General features: G+C 42.9%; 1 protein-coding gene across 6 annotated transcripts in view; it reads left to right on the top strand.

Moving 5' to 3' along the window:
* The window catches only part of RANBP3 (RAN binding protein 3), a 59,632-nt gene extending 50,452 nt beyond the window's left edge, over positions 1–9,180 (top strand). For 2 of the 6 annotated variants that reach the window (XM_075077933.1, XM_075077937.1), the window contains 6 exons: positions 71–173; positions 1,075–1,199; positions 3,171–3,291; positions 3,936–4,078; positions 5,984–6,164; positions 7,775–9,180. In XM_075077933.1, the coding sequence (XP_074934034.1) occupies positions 71–173; positions 1,075–1,199; positions 3,171–3,291; positions 3,936–4,078; positions 5,984–6,164; positions 7,775–7,815 (714 nt within the window). In that variant the 3' untranslated portion in view covers positions 7,816–9,180. Of the gene's footprint in view, positions 1–70; positions 174–1,074; positions 1,200–3,170; positions 3,292–3,935; positions 4,079–5,983; positions 6,165–6,288; positions 7,179–7,774 lie in introns of those variants that run through there. The other 4 variants (XM_075077935.1, XM_075077939.1, XM_075077934.1 and 1 more) reach the window with 2 other exon arrangements.
* The last annotated feature ends 6,188 nt before the right edge of the window (positions 9,181–15,368 follow it).

Here is a 15,368-nt window from a genome sequence, read left to right as displayed (position 1 = left end):
GATGACTAAGTCTTGTTATGCAAAATTAGTGTCTGCTTTCTCTTCTGTTTACCTCCTCTTTTTGTGATAGAGTCCACCAAAATCAAATGAAGGTAGTACAGAGAGTAATAAGGAGAATGCTGCTACAGAGTCTGGGTCTGAATCATCTTCTCAGGAAGCCACACCAGAGAAAGGTGAAAAACACTATTTTAGGAATGGTAGTTAATTCTTGTTTAAATTATTGCATTTTTCAATATCCTATTACTTCATAAAAACCTAACATTTTCAGGTTGCCTTTACTGCCTGCTGTAACCAATGGTACACACTTGGGGTGGGAGGTGATGTGCTAGATGCTACAGAGTCTTGTGTCCTTTCTTCTTTAATATTAAACATGTACAGGGTGCACTGTCTTTTTCATGGTCGTTCCGTGGTGTTGGGAGTATCTTCAGCAGAATGAAAGTAGAGGGAATTGACAGAGCAGGTACTTAGACCTACAGAGCGTAGAAGAAATGCGGCAAACTGTTCTATCACACTTCCAGTGACTGAATGCCTGAGTCAAATGTATTTTGTATTGAGTGGGTGAGCCAAAGGTGTTGCTTGACCCAAGAACTGTTTGCTGGATTCTAGACTTCTGTGACTCTTCAGATTGGCAAGATTTTCTGGACCTTTTGGGAGCTGTGGGTTTTTCCAGCAAACTGCTTGCAACCCAAAATAAAAGTGGAAGATGAATCGTGCTGTACATGTGTAGGCACGACTGTATAGCTGGTAGCAGTATCAGTTCTGCTGGAACACCTGTAGGGACATCTAGAACATCTGCAGATACAGAGGTGTCTGTGTATTTGAAATACTGTATCTGGCGACAAAATTTTTCAGTAACTTATGTCTTCTCTCCCTTGTGTCATCTTGTGCTTTTAAAACAAGTCTTAAAAAACAAGCTTTAACTTGAGCTTTAAATTTCAGTCCTATTTCTAATGTTCTATTAATGCTGGTCTCCTATACTTTATTTCTCCAAGTTCTGGTACACTTATGTAATATCTATATAAATCTTAGCAAATTATGTGCTAATCATTCTCAAACTTTCAAAATGTTGTTCAGCTAATAATATTTCAGAATCACTGGCAGAGTCTGCAGCAGCCTATACTAAAGCAACAGCAAGGAAGTGTTTATTAGCGAAGGTAGAAGTGATTACTGGGGAGGAAGCTGAAAGTAATGTGTTACAGGTAAGAAACTAATAAAGTAGAGGAGCTTTGAGTTTATGGGGATTCATATGGATGTCCAGTGAATGCACACCACCTGGCTCCCTACAACTCAGCCATCCTCTATCACTAATGTACCTTATTGTGTTAAAATGCAAACTTTGCATATTTATTATCAGATCCTTACTTTGTTGTTTCTTAATTTCTTTTTTCTGAATAAATTTTAATGTTTGGGCCATCCAGACAAATCTTAAGCATACTTTCCTGAATCCATCATACAAAAGCTTCTCTCTCCTACAAATAATTCTCTGAAGAAAATTTAAATGAACTAAATATTTTAAATTTCTTATTGTACTACTGAAGATTTTCTTTTAAACTCAGAATGGACTATTATGCCAGCAGTCTGGTTTCTCGCATAGCAGAAACCATAAAACAGGATCTGGGAATTTGTCTTGAGGTAATTAAGTGATGTTTTAGAGGGACATTCGGTCATGACTTAGCCTCCTGATTTTAATCGTGATTTATTTAACATTGTAGTTATTAATTAACTTCAATATACTTATTAACTTCAGTATGGCCTTAAAAATGTGCAGGATTTCTGTGTGAAACTAAGTGGTATATATAATTTTTTCCCCTCCTCTTTATCCTCCAATTATAGTTTTTTCTTGATCTTCTAAGTTTCTCAGCACTTGAATGGCATTATTCTTTTTAAGGATAGCTTTTTGTTCTTACAGACATGCTGGTCTATTTTGATGCCAAACCAGATGCACTGTGTCAGTAACTAACGCGTATCAGTTACATTTGTATTATCCTACAAAATAATAATCTATAATGTTTATCTTATCAGACTTATTTTTACCAAACATGAATGGATCTTTAAACAGTTGTTCTGGTACTTGTCTGTTTCTACATAATTCAGAAAGTCCTGGATGCTTCATATAATTAAGACACTGAAGAGATGACAGTCCTGTTTCACTTAGGAAAACAACAACTAGTTGTTGTATACTTACAAGTACATAAGTTGTATACTTAATAGAGGACTGATTTGCATTAATATGTTGTAGCTTAGCTCTCACCTAACTTCAGTTCTTTTTTTCCTATGAAATTTAATTCACTGGAATCCCGAATGGGACTTGTACAGACAGAAATATGTTAATGTTGCAGAAATGAAGTATTCAGAGCTCGGTGTTCTGTGTCAGAGAAAATGAGAGAGGTGGAGGGAATGAAAAGTGGAAATACATCCTCCACCTAGGGCATGCACATATGTGGGGAACTTGAGGGGTGAAGCCTTGAAGTATGACACCTCAGCAGTGAAAATGAAAGATGGATTAGAGGGGCAATATAAAGTAGACATGTTTAGCAGGGCAGGAAAAAGGGGTCTTTTATGGGAAGCAGGAACAGTCCTACCATTAGAAAGTACAAAAGGTGTACTTTTTTCAAAGTGATGAACCAAGAAGGCAGGAAAAATACCTCTTGTTTATTCATGACTTTGTGTGGGTCACGCTTTATGAATTGATAATTAATGTGTTTGTTCATCCTTTCTTCCTTAATACAGAAAGAATTTTGCTTTGCTTTCATTGTGCTGGGTCTTCCCAGCAACAAATACCACCCTCAGTGGTGCAAAGTGCACCTAAGACTTTCTTTTAAAAGAACTGACTGATTTAAGACTGTAGATGACTCTTACACAGTCTCTTATCACAATAACTTTCCTCTGTGGATGCTTGTACCTTATCTGAAAATTGTTGTTTGATCTTGAACACAGTTATTCTTTAAGAATATCTACCTTCTGTCAATAAAACCCTATGAAACTAAATAGCATTTTTTGAGGAATTTATCACAAAAAGAGAGGATGACTGCTTTGGTTTCCACAGCTATAAACAGTTTGAAATTTCAATATGAAATCTTGAGAGTTTTTTTAACCAGCTGTAGGTGGCTAAATATGAAATGTAATTACTTCAGTCAACCACTATGCTACAGAGATATTTTCTGTTACAGATTCAGTGCAAGCTGTTTGTATTTGATAAAAACTCTCAGTCTTGGGTGGAAAGAGGTCGAGGACTTTTGAGACTCAATGATATGGCCTCGACAGACGATGGAACATTACAGTCTCGGCTAGGTAAGAGGAACCAGGGGAAATGAGGTTTTGGATTATAGTCAGTGCTATTTTCATAGGACACTTCCATGACTCACAGCAGCATCCCCTTTAGGTTATGTCTTGGCTACAGCAACTCAGAAAGCAGTTTGGACCTTTTCTCTTGCTTCAGTTTGTGACCATTTCTTCCCAAGAGAGTATCTTTTCATATCCTCCTATTGTAGCAAATGTTCCAGTAACTTTTTATGCCCCTATAAAAGCAAGCTAAATTTAGCAACTAGAAAATTTTACTAGAAATTTATGGTAATGTTCTTCAGATCTGGGCTCTTCGCTTTTTCAGGACAGGGTGCTTGGGGGGAAAGTCTCTCTGAATAGTGCATGATTGTTCAGACTGGCAGGAATGTGCATTAGCCCGAGATTATCAGCTCAAATCCAACCACTGAACTTGGATGTATTAACGTATAAGACTTTGGACTAAATATCTTTAGACATGACTGATAATCTTTAATAGCTCACATTCTTCTGATTAACAGTTGTGACAAGATTCCTTTCCCTTGATATTCTTTGTAAATAGACTTAAACATTCACACTATAAAAAGCCATTTGGACTGTTCTGAGCTTCCTGTTGTGTCTTTTTCCACCTAACTCATCTTGTATGTTGGCTTTAGTGATGAGGACTCAGGGGAGTCTCAGGCTAATCTTAAATACCAAGCTCTGGGCTCAGATGCAGATTGATAAAGCCAGTGAGAAGAGTATCCGGATCACAGCCATGGATACAGAGGACCAGGGAGTTAAAGTTTTTCTTATATCAGTGAGTACTGTTTTTTGTTTACATCTTAACCTTCCTACTAAAATCAGTGCTTGCTTAAATTGTAGTTGAGGTACCATTCCCATTCTTCTTTGCACTTGACCTCCTTACCACCACCCCCTCCCCAAAGACAAGGGGCTTAGCGGGCTATGCTTGCCTTGAAGAGCCTTACTAGTTGTGAAGAAATTCACCGTAAAAGGCTGCTTCAGGAAGCCGCGTTGTCCAAAGCATTGACCATGGAGTCATGGGATCTGTTCCATGCCTAGTAAGACTGTAACTCTAGTGCAAGAATAATGCTAATCATTTTTTGTTATCGAGGGAGATAAAATCTGTGAAATATCTGTGTAGTAATTTAACCAAAATTAGATATACCGGGACTTGTAGCATGAGAAAGGCGTCATTGTCTGCAGCGTGGGTGGATGTATAGGTGCTCACTGGAAGCGAAACACTAAATATCTGTCAAGAACATTGTGTTAGTAGTTAAGGGTAACACATTTTAACTTTTTATTTTCTTTTAATACAGAGTATTCCAAGCAGTAGCAGGACAGTGAAAGTGATTTCTGTGCTTGCTAAATGGGGGAACATCAATCCCAATTAGAGTTACTAAAACACTTGGGAGATCGTGATACAGTCAGCAAGAAAGAGAGGTCATTCCCTCATGTCTGCTAAGAGCACTTACAGATTTTGAGAGGTCTGAACACATTATTTTGACTTACACTGATTCTATACAAGGGGTTGCTAAAGAATTAAGTGTTCTTATAGATCAGAAATTGAGAACAGCAACAAATGGTCAGCTTCCCCATGACATTAGGTTTGTAGGACTGGGATCTGGAGTCCCAGAGTGGAACTTAATGATATGGAATATCCACTGATGAAGAAAAAGCAGTGAAATTAATGGCTAACTCTTTCTCAGCATTTTTCTAGATTTGACAAGTTTGAGCTAGTCCGTCATCAGGTTATTCACTATTGATTTTTAGTATTGATTAAGAAGTATCTTTTATGGACTAATTTATTCACTACAGCTCATTGCAGGGGAATTTTGCGGATATAGAGGTGATAGATTTAAGTGACAGATGGGGAGGGTGGAAACAGTTTTTTTCTGAAAGAATCCAAGAAGTAGAATCGTTACCTTACAGTTAACTTGGAGTAGCGGTAATAGTAGTTAACATGAGGACTTCATTGATATAGTGAAGACAGTTTCATAGATTTAAGAAGGGAGTTTCCTTTTAAATAATGTCCATTACTTAGCTCAGTGAGCCTAGAAGCTGATTCTTTTGAAGGCATGAAGTTGATGTTAACCTTAGAGTAAAAAAAAAGTATTCTTGGACAGGTTGTCACCAACGCTTCCCTCTGAAACAGCTGACCAGTATAAGAGAGAGTGTAAAAAGAAAATAACTTTTTTAATAATCACTTGCCTGACTGCATGTCCATTCAGTTTTCTCGTATCTTATGTTGAAATGTTATGTCAGTGCATCATGAAACAATTAAGTGACTTGATTACAGTTAGCTGATATGTGAAGTTGAGTGATTGACAAACCTGGAAAAACCTGTGCAAGACAAACTTTAGTTAAAGATCTTTTTAGCATAAGCTTTTGGGGGTGTCAGGAAAGCTGTATGAGACTCTGGGGTGAAGAGGGTCATATTAAAATCAGCTAGTACTGGTTCTGTTAGCCAGAGAAACTTGGTGCTGAGCAGAGAGGAATATACTCTCACCATCAGAGTTTAGTATATCTGGCATCTTGCTATGTATTCCACAACCCATTCTGACCTAGTTTGAAAAACCCTATATGAGAAAATTAAAAAGTAGATGGTGAAATTTTGAGAGACCGGTGTGTATTATGTAAGCAGTGTTTTATTCTGGTATAATTCCTTGCACCTTTTTCTTGTTTCTGAATATTAAAAATGTAGGCAAGTTCTAAAGATACAGGGCAGTTGTATGCTGCGTTACACCATCGGATCTTGGCCTTGCGGAGTAGAGTGGAACAAGAGCAAGAAGTCAAGAATCTAGCGCCTGAGCCAGAGGTAACACAATCAAATGAGGAAGACAGTGATGATGATGTCATCGCACCTTCAGGATCAGTTGGAAGTGGTAAGCAAGAAAGACCATGTAGTTTCCTTGTTTCCATGCATTTTTCTCTGTCATTCTTTAAGGCAGACTCTCCCCTCTGTAATTGTATATTATAGATGGACTTCTGACCTGTTATGTCTCACAGGTGTGCTTGGAATAAGACTCATTGTGTGAACTGCCTTTTTGAATGCAGCTGTTTCTTGCTACTTCTCCAAACTGGTAAAAAGGCCACTGTGCTTCTGAGTTACATGTCACTGTTAAGCAGAGGTTACCTGTCCTTCAGTTCTAGTTTTGTTTACAAGATTTTTAAGGGGTAGTTGAGTTTCATTTTTGCCTTCAACATGGCCAAGGCTTGCATGTAAAACCTGAGATGACTGTCTTGGACTTTTCAGCAGGCAGGATCCAGACTGACTCTTGACTAGCAGAGTGCTATTTGGAAACCAGGAGGTTTACAAAAGGGCATGGAGTGAGTGTTATTAATCTCATTGTACATGAGACTACCATAACTTAAGAAAAGCACTAGTGATCAGTTTGATTCCTTCTGTACTCCTGACTTGGGAGTCATCTGTGCTTTGCTTTCCTGTGGCTTAGAACATCCAACAGAGACCAGTCCTCCATCCTGATTCACTGCAGGGGAAAAAGAAGAAATTAATATGAACAAAAGTAGTGGGTGGATTTAAGAGGCTGGAAACAGAGGTTTTAGGCTCTGGGATGCTACTGGGCAAAAAGACCTTCTGATAATTTCCATTACTCTGGATTTTGTGGGATTTTGTTGTCTTTGCCACATTACAGGTTTCTGTGAACACCAGAAACTGGCCAGAGGCTCAAAGAAGCAGTTAAAATGGTTACACTTCCCTGTTTAATATATAAATGTAGCTGTCCCAAAAAATCACTCATGTTCTGTTCTATAATCTCATGTACTGCTTATGAGAGTCATAAATTACAGATTATTAGGTAAAAAATACATTAGGTATGTTTTTTAAACTGATGGTAACCCTGAAGATTAAATAAAATCACCTATGAGTCTTTTGGTCTATTTTCTGCTTTCGGTGTTGCAAAGATGTAAACAATGAGTGAGCAATTTTAGGATAAGGAAATTATATGGGCTAGCTGTGATGCTAAAGAGTTAAAGATATCAAGGGAGGAGGATCTTAAGTCTAATCTTAAAACTACACTTATTTAACACAAAGTTGAGAGCTTGGTTTGTGAAAAATAGACTGCCTCTGTTCCTTGGATATTTCTTCACTGAAAGAGCGGTCAGGCACTGGAACAGGCTGCCCAAAGAGGTGGGGGAGTCATCAGCCCTGGGGGTGTTTAAAAGACATGTAGACATGGCACTTCAGGGCGTGGTTTAGGAGGCCTGGGGGTGTTGGGCTGGTGGTTGGACTTGATGATCCTAGAGGTCTTTTCCAACCTTAATGATTCTATGATTCTATAAAATTCTGCAGTGGACAGAACTTAATCTGGAGAAGGAAGATGTAAGGCAGGGGAGGGGGGAGCTCTATAGTTCTCACCTGTCATTTAAATCCTAAATATGAGACTTGTGTAGGCTTCTCAGGTAGGGCCTTTATTGTAAGGCAAGAAACAAAAGAGATATTTCTTATGACAAAGAACTGCTTTGCTTGTTTCAGGTTCTAATGATGGTGACGGGCAGAACATTGGCAGCACATAGCAGATGTGAGCCGATCTGCTTGCAAGGCTGCTATGAACACCCTCTTGCAGGCATCTCTGGATACCCCAGGCCAGCTATTATTTCAGGCAGTATTGAAGGCTCCAGGACTTTAAGAACTGTGCATCCCTGTTCTGTTTGGTTTTTTGGTCTGGATCAGTAGATTCCACACAAAAAAAGCAGACTTGGAAACTACCTGAATGTGGTTTGGGATGTGAAAGCTCATCATATTGATGAGCCCCCCAAAAAAACAACCCAACAACAACAAAAAAACCCAAACAAACAACAAACATTTTCCCTCTTCCTTGTAATTGAAATGGCACATTACATCTTGTCACAGCTTTTCATTGGGACCTTTTGTCTGTTTCTTCAGTAGTTCACGTCTTGCAGGCCTCAGAGGGAACTTTCCGACATGGTTCCAACTCGAATTCTGCTTTCATAAACCCTACTCCCCCTTAAGAGTTTCTTCCACCTGCAGGGAAAACCATGTCCTCACCAATTGCTAGGCTCACTGGCTGCCCTTTCAGGTTCTTTCTCCTTTTGGACTGCAGATGGGGCAGATTATGTTTTTACCTTTGAATCCCAACGTAGGTTGTGGACACCGTTGTTCCCTGTCTAGTGGGTTTGTAAACAGAAAGAAACAAAACATTGTGGTTCACCAGAAAAGCTTTTTCTTTTAATGCGGTAATAAGAGACTTCAGAGTCCACAGGATGTTTTGCTAACTCCTTTTCTTTCTTCCCATTTCATTATTATTATTTGGGGATTTATATTGTGGTGATACTTTTTTATTTTAGTTTTTCAATAAGATGCTCGTGTGTTGAAAAAGTGAAACTATTGTTTTGTACTGTTCTTTTCTGTTACTATTTAAGGGGGAACTAAGCCACTATATATAATAGATGTTGCATACAATTTTTCTTAGAAAATTATATGTTTCTGTGGCTACAGTAAAGCATAGGAGTCATACAGGTTACACCTTCAGAAAAGTTGATGAGGAAGCAGCTGTTAGCCCTTGGAAGAATAAAATAGGCTCATGTAATGAGCTCTGTCAGCCATTAAAATAAAACTGTATAATAAAGCAGCTCTCATTTAATGGCTTGATTCAACAAGCCATTTAAGCACTTGCCTGACTTAACTACATGTGAATAATCTTACTGAAGTCAATGCAACTATTCACGCTTAAAATTGAGTATGTTTTTAAATATCTTGATGAATGGCCTTAAATAGAAAATTAACTTCTAACCCTTCCTGTCCCTGTTCTGTTTCCTGAAGTCTTGCAGCATGAAGAAAAAGGTAATATTGCCAGCTTTGAATAGTTTGGGCTGAAGGATATTGTATTCTGTTCCATCAAAATAAAGGCAAGAATGTGTTTTTCTGTGTGTAATTCTGAAGTGCTCCTACTGTAACCATAACTCACTTCTTGCTTTGGAAGTTTTCTAATAATTCAGGCCTTCTGTGTGAAATTTGAGTTTTGTTATTAAAACATATGGTATATTCTTGTCCAGCAAAGTTGGAATTTGGTAGTCACTAAGAACAGTGACCAGATCGCTTTCCCTATAAATTCCCTGAACTGTCCTATTTCTTTTATATGTAGTTTACTGATACATAACTTCTCGCTTGCTCTTTCTCCTGTAGGTCAAGGAGATCTAAAATGTACCATTTAAAAGAAAATTAAAGGGGAAGAAGCATTTAATGTAGCCTGAATTGAAAGTGAAAACCCAGGTTGTAGCACAAAAGCGACTTTGAAATTATTCCAGTAGCAGAACAGTCATTATTGCTTCTATTGTCGTGAAACATGCTTTTCATCACTAGGAGTCAAGAACATGTTTTTACTTCTTGTCAGTCATTAACCATTGTGGGGATGTAAGCTGTCGGGGCAGTGGGGTGCTTTGCTTTTCCTGACAGACTGTTGAAGGACCATCTTGGATTGCTTTTCTGGGGCATGAAAAGGGCTAATGACTAGCTGTGCCACTCCATTTGTGATTTCTCTGGATTGTCTGTTCATGCCTTTTTGCATTTTGGGTTTTTTTTTTCCTCCTTAGAGTTCTGGGGGTTTTTAACCATGCACAAACCTATTGATGATCCCCTCTTGTGCAGCTCACTAACAGAAGCATAGCATGTTTCTTAATACCCACCCACACAATTGTTTCTGCATCACAAGGTATGGAGAACTTCTGTATTTTTAAATAAGTGATCTGCTTTTTGATCTTGGATCTTTTTACACTGAGATACTCAGTTTTAAACTACTCTTTTCAAACAACCGTGCAGCATATAAAGCTACTTATTGTCAGCGTAAAGAAAATTAATAAGGTGTCTTGGTCAGCGGGGCCTACTTGTAGAGAAACAGGTGTTATTTCTGGGTCCCAAACTCCATGGGGTCTATGCAGAGTCTCACTTTCAGGTGCTTTACCTAAAATGAAGTTGGTGCAAGAAATTCAGAAAAATGGAATAAGCATGCTTGCTTTGATGGGGTTTAGTGGTGGTACACAGTTGTCTACAGCATTCTAAAAATATCTGGCAACTATTTACTGATACAGATTTTATTTCAGCTGGAAGCTTTGCATATATGTCTGTAGTGAAGAGGAAAAGATTAGTGTGAACCACTACCAGAATTGGCCATAGATTGAGTTCAGGCCCTGCCCAGCAAGATGTAGTTAGGCCAAAGCAAAACTCTTATTTAATTTTCTGTTTTAAACCTTAGTAAACTAGTGACAGGTAAAATGAGAATGCCTACGTGTTTTAAAAGAGTTATGTAAGACTGTCATCAAAATGTATGTGGGAACTACATTAAAGTTTTTATCAGAACACAAACAAACAAAATGCCCTGAGCCCTGTGTTATTTCCTGTGCTGGGCAATGGCTGCTAGAAGGGAGGGTGATGATGGCCAGCTTTGCCTTCTTACAACAATCTGCCCCTTGCACCACCTTCCTGCTGCATCTTTGCCCTTTGGTCTGTTGTTAACACATGGATGTTGTTAGCAATTACTGTGTCTCTTGGTTCTGGCTGCTGAGTGATGTGGGCACAGCCTTTCAAATATTCCAGGAAAAAAGATACTGAAGAGTGTAATAAAGCTGGGTACACCTGATGGGGAAAATGTTGCAGGAATGGTGGCGTTACTAAAACCAGAAGTAAAACTGTTATCCATAAAACTAAAAATAAGATTACACCCACAGGAAATACAAACATTAAGGTATGAAAATGTGTAGTTACATCATCTTTCTGTAGTCCAGTTCCCAGTGCGTGATGCACTATTTCAGAGAAGACAGGACAGGGGAAGATCTAAATAAACTAGTCCTCCGCAGTCCTCCACTGAAATCAGGCTGGGCAGATGTCCAAACTGTTATAAGCCTGCAGGAATTAAAAAAAAAAACCTCCAACTTCGTAATGACTCTCCCCATTCCCAGTCACTGAGGTATCAGTTCCATTGCTTAGGTATTGCCACCCTAATGCATCCCATTCTGCAGTCTGACTGGCCTCTTGTTTTCCTGGTGAGTGTAGACAATGGTTTATTTCCTTTCTAGAACATGTTACATATTTGAAAATTTACCATGTTTCCCTATAATCTTCTCTAGTTTTATGGCAATTATCATAATTGGAATTCCTAATTTGTCATGCAAGATTTCATTAAACTGACTTTTCACTGTGCACTTTTCTCCCCTTGTTCTTTGGTCTTTCTGTGCACTGACTTACTTAAACTGAACTCTAGAGCTCGAGTTAAGTGTCAATCCAGTTACAGACTGCTTCCATTCACCTGTTGGAGTTATTTCAGTGGTGGGAGAAACAGAACTGGAAGAGCTTGGCTTGAAGGGATCCACTGAGAAAGCACAGTAGTGAGTCGCTGAATGTATTGGCAAACTGAGAACAACTGGAAAAGATTTACTTCCAGTATAGCCTACACTACAATGTGGCCTAAGTGTGCCAAAACACCTAGTATTTCAGAATACTGTCCTTGAAAATTCATAAAAAATAATTCAAGTACTCTTTAGTTATAACTACCAAAAAAAAAACCTACAGGGAGAGAAAAAAAAAAAACCCACCCACCCCGAACCACCATGGAACAGCCACCCTTGAAAAATGTAAGCTATCAGAAGCATATGCTGTTTAGGTGTAGACAGAGCTGCACCATCTAAAAGCAACTTAAGAGCCCCGGCTTGGGTGTGAGCTGAAAACATGAAATACAAGTACTTTTCTGCAGCATTTCTAAGTACCCACCAGTTGGAGGCTGGACATGGAGCCACTGGCGAGAGCTGCGGCGGGAAACGCCAGGACGAGGCTCCTGACCCGGGGATCGCGCCGTGTTGAGGCGGGAACGGTGTTTTCAGCACCAGCTCGGCTCAGGAGAACGGCCTCAGGCCAACGCAAACCGGGGGCTGGTCGGTTCCTGAGGAGGCCCCGGCTCAAGCAGAGGATCCCCGGCCCTAGCAGGCCCCGGCTCAGGCAGGCGACCACCGGCCCTGTCCAGTCACCGGGGCAGGAGGTGGTGCAGCGCGGGCAGGGCGGGGCGGCGCCGTCCTCTCGTGAGAGTGTGCAGCACTGGCAGCCGTGCCCTTGCGGCGCCATGGTGGGCTACTGGGAGGGCCCCAAGGGCGAGTATCTTCATCGATGACACAGACAGTGGGGTCGAGTACACCCTCAGCAAGTTTGCAGATGACACCAAGCTGAGCGGCACAGTTGGCACACCAGAAGGACAGGATGTCATCCAGAGAGACCTGGACAAGCTGGAGAGGTAGGTCTGGAAGAACCTCATGAGGTTCAATAAAGCCAAGTACGAGATCCTGCACCTGGGTTGGGGCAGCCCTGGTATCCATACAAGCTGGGGGATAGAGGGATGGAGAGCAGCCCTGCAGAGAAGAACTTGGGTGTACCGATGAACAAAAAGCTGGACATGAGCCAACAATGCGCTCACAGCCCAGAAAGCCAACCATCCCCTGGGCTGCATCCCCAGCAGCGTGGGCAGCAGGGTGAGGGAGGGGATTCTGCCCCTCTGCTCTGCTGAGAACCCCCTGCAGCGCCACGTCCAGCTCGGGGCTCCTCAACACAAGGACATGGAGCTGTTGGAGCGGGGCCAGAGGAGGCCACAAAAATGCTCCAAGGGCTGGAGCCCCTCTGCTGTGAGGCCAGGCTGGGAGAGCTGGGGTTGTTCAGCCTGGAGAAGAGAAGGCTGTGGGGAGACCTTATTGTGGCCTTTCAGTGCTTAAAGGGGGACTGTAGGAAGGATGGGGTGACCTCTTTAGCAAGGCCTGTTGTGACAGGACAAGGGGGAATGATTTTAAACTAAAGGAGGGTAGATTTAGACTGGATATAAGGAAAAAGTTTTTTACTATGAGGGTGGTGAAACCCTGGCCCAGGTTGCCCAGAGAGGTGGTCGATGCCCCATCCCTAGAGATGTTCCAGGGCAGGCTGGACGGGGCTCTGAGCAACCTGATCTGGTTGAAGATGTCCCTGCTCACTGCAGGGGGGCTGGACTAGATGGCCTCTAAAGGTCCCTTCCAACCCAAACCATTCGATGATTCTATGATTGACCAGAAGGGAGCCTGGGGACTTTCTCTGATAAGCATTTAAGGAAGTCTAGAGGGTTAGAATTGGGGAATAGCTGAGGCTGGAAGGGACCCCTGGAGTTCCTCCTGCTCAAAGCTGGAGCAGGTTGCTCAGGGCTGTGTCCAGCTGAATTTCCTGCGTGCAAACAAGCATGTCCAGCAGAGCCACCGAGAAGGTGTAAAAGGGTCAAGGCACAGGGTGCACGAGGAGGGGTGAGGAGAACGGCATCGTTCAGCCTGAAGAAAAGAAGGTCAAGGGCTGATGTAATACCTTTTTTTTTTTTTTTACAACTTAATGAAAAGGCAGGCTCAGGTGCTCAGTAAAGGATGAGAAATAACAAGCACAAGTTGCAGATATGGAAATTCTAACTAGATAGAAGGGAAAAAGGGTCTCACATTTGGGGTAGGTGAGTGCTGGCAAATGGACTTGGAAAGGCTGTGAAATCGTCATCGTTGGGGACACAAAATTCAACCAGACACATGGGAATATGAAGGTCCAGGGACAGGACATCTGGGGACAGGAATATGAGTTAATAAAGGACAGGAAATGTGGGTACTAGGGGAAGCAGGGATGTGGGGTAGGGGAACACAGGGAGGTGGGAGAGGAGGGGACAGGAGGTAGGGAAACCAGAGACAAGGAGATGGGGGGACCCAAGGACAGTAGAGGAGGGGACACAGCAACACGGGGGACATGGCCACAGCCATGGCAGGCTGTGCTGCTCCCTGGTATGTGCTGTCTGTGGGCAGGTGGGTGTCCTGGGGGGGGTGTAGGGTGGTCCTGGGGGTGCTTAGGGCTGGAGCCAAGGGGCCAGTGCCCCCACATGCTTCCTGGCACCAGGGCTGGGGGACCCCCAGCTCTTCAGTGTGAGGGGCAGCGGGGCTGGGCTCCAGTTCAGGAGCACAATGGGATGGGGATCGTCACCCTCCATGGGGCTGGGAGAGCAGGCATGTTTGTTTCTCTCCCACCCGAGGACTTTTGAGGGGGCTCTGGAGGTGAGCAAGGTTTGAGGGAGGTCTGATGGGCCAGAGACCCCCAACAGGACCTGCCCAGGGTAACCCGGGGTTTACAGCCCTGCCTGCACCCTCCTGCTGCCTGAGAGGCGAAAAATCTCCTGGCAGCTTCCACCCACCCTGCTGCTGTCCTCAGGGAACCCAGGTGTCCCCACTGCCCTGTCCCAGGGCTCTGGCGCTTCAGGCCTCCCTCTCCCAGCTCCCAGCCACTGCCATGTGTCCTGTCTGGGCTATAATTACCCAGGCACATTCCTGGGGGGTCACAGGAGATTCCTGGAGTGGCAGCGGGCAGTAAGGGGGTACAAGTGCATGGCACAGCACAGCACGGCATGCCGCGCGGCAATGCAGGACACAGCATACGGCACACCCCACACAGGGCTGCAAAGTGTGTGGCCCGAGCAAGGACACGCGACACCACGCAAACACAGGGAGCAACACATGAGGTGCCACTCATGACGGGGTGGGGGGGAAGTGTCAGCATGCAGCACACCACAGTGTGACACAGCATGCTGTGCAAGGCTCAGCACGCCCTGACAGCAAGTGGTGCAAGAGGGCGTGCAACATGTGATGTCACATGATGCATTGCGACAGGCAGCGCAGCAGGGGACAGGCAGTGCACTGCAGTTGCTGCTGCACACCCAATGGCTGGGGCAGGTGGCTTCGCTGGGGAGCTGTTCTGGGCAGCAGCGGCTTTGCTGCTGTTGGAGCACCAGTAGTTTCAATGATAGGGCAATGGTTGGGGAGGGGCTTGGTGGCTTCTGCTATAGGGTGGAGGGTTTGATGGGTGGCAGTGGACTGAGCTATGGGGCTGTGGCTCTCAGCTGGGGCAGCAGCGTTGGCTGTGGGTCAGTTGCTTTATCCTGAAGGTTCAGCAATGAGGGACATCAGCCTCAGCTATGGGGTGGTGACGTGACCCGTTGGTCTCACCTTTTGGGTTGCAGTTTTGCCAAGGGGCATTAAATTCATCTATGGGGTAGTAGCAGCTCCTGGTGGCCTTAGCTATGGGGTAG

Source organism: Phalacrocorax aristotelis, chromosome W (assembly GCF_949628215.1).
Source record: "Phalacrocorax aristotelis chromosome W, bGulAri2.1, whole genome shotgun sequence".
Taxonomy (NCBI): domain Eukaryota; kingdom Metazoa; phylum Chordata; class Aves; order Suliformes; family Phalacrocoracidae; genus Phalacrocorax; species Phalacrocorax aristotelis.
Note: the sequence above shows the minus strand (reverse complement) of the source record. Positions and strands in the feature narration are given on the sequence as shown.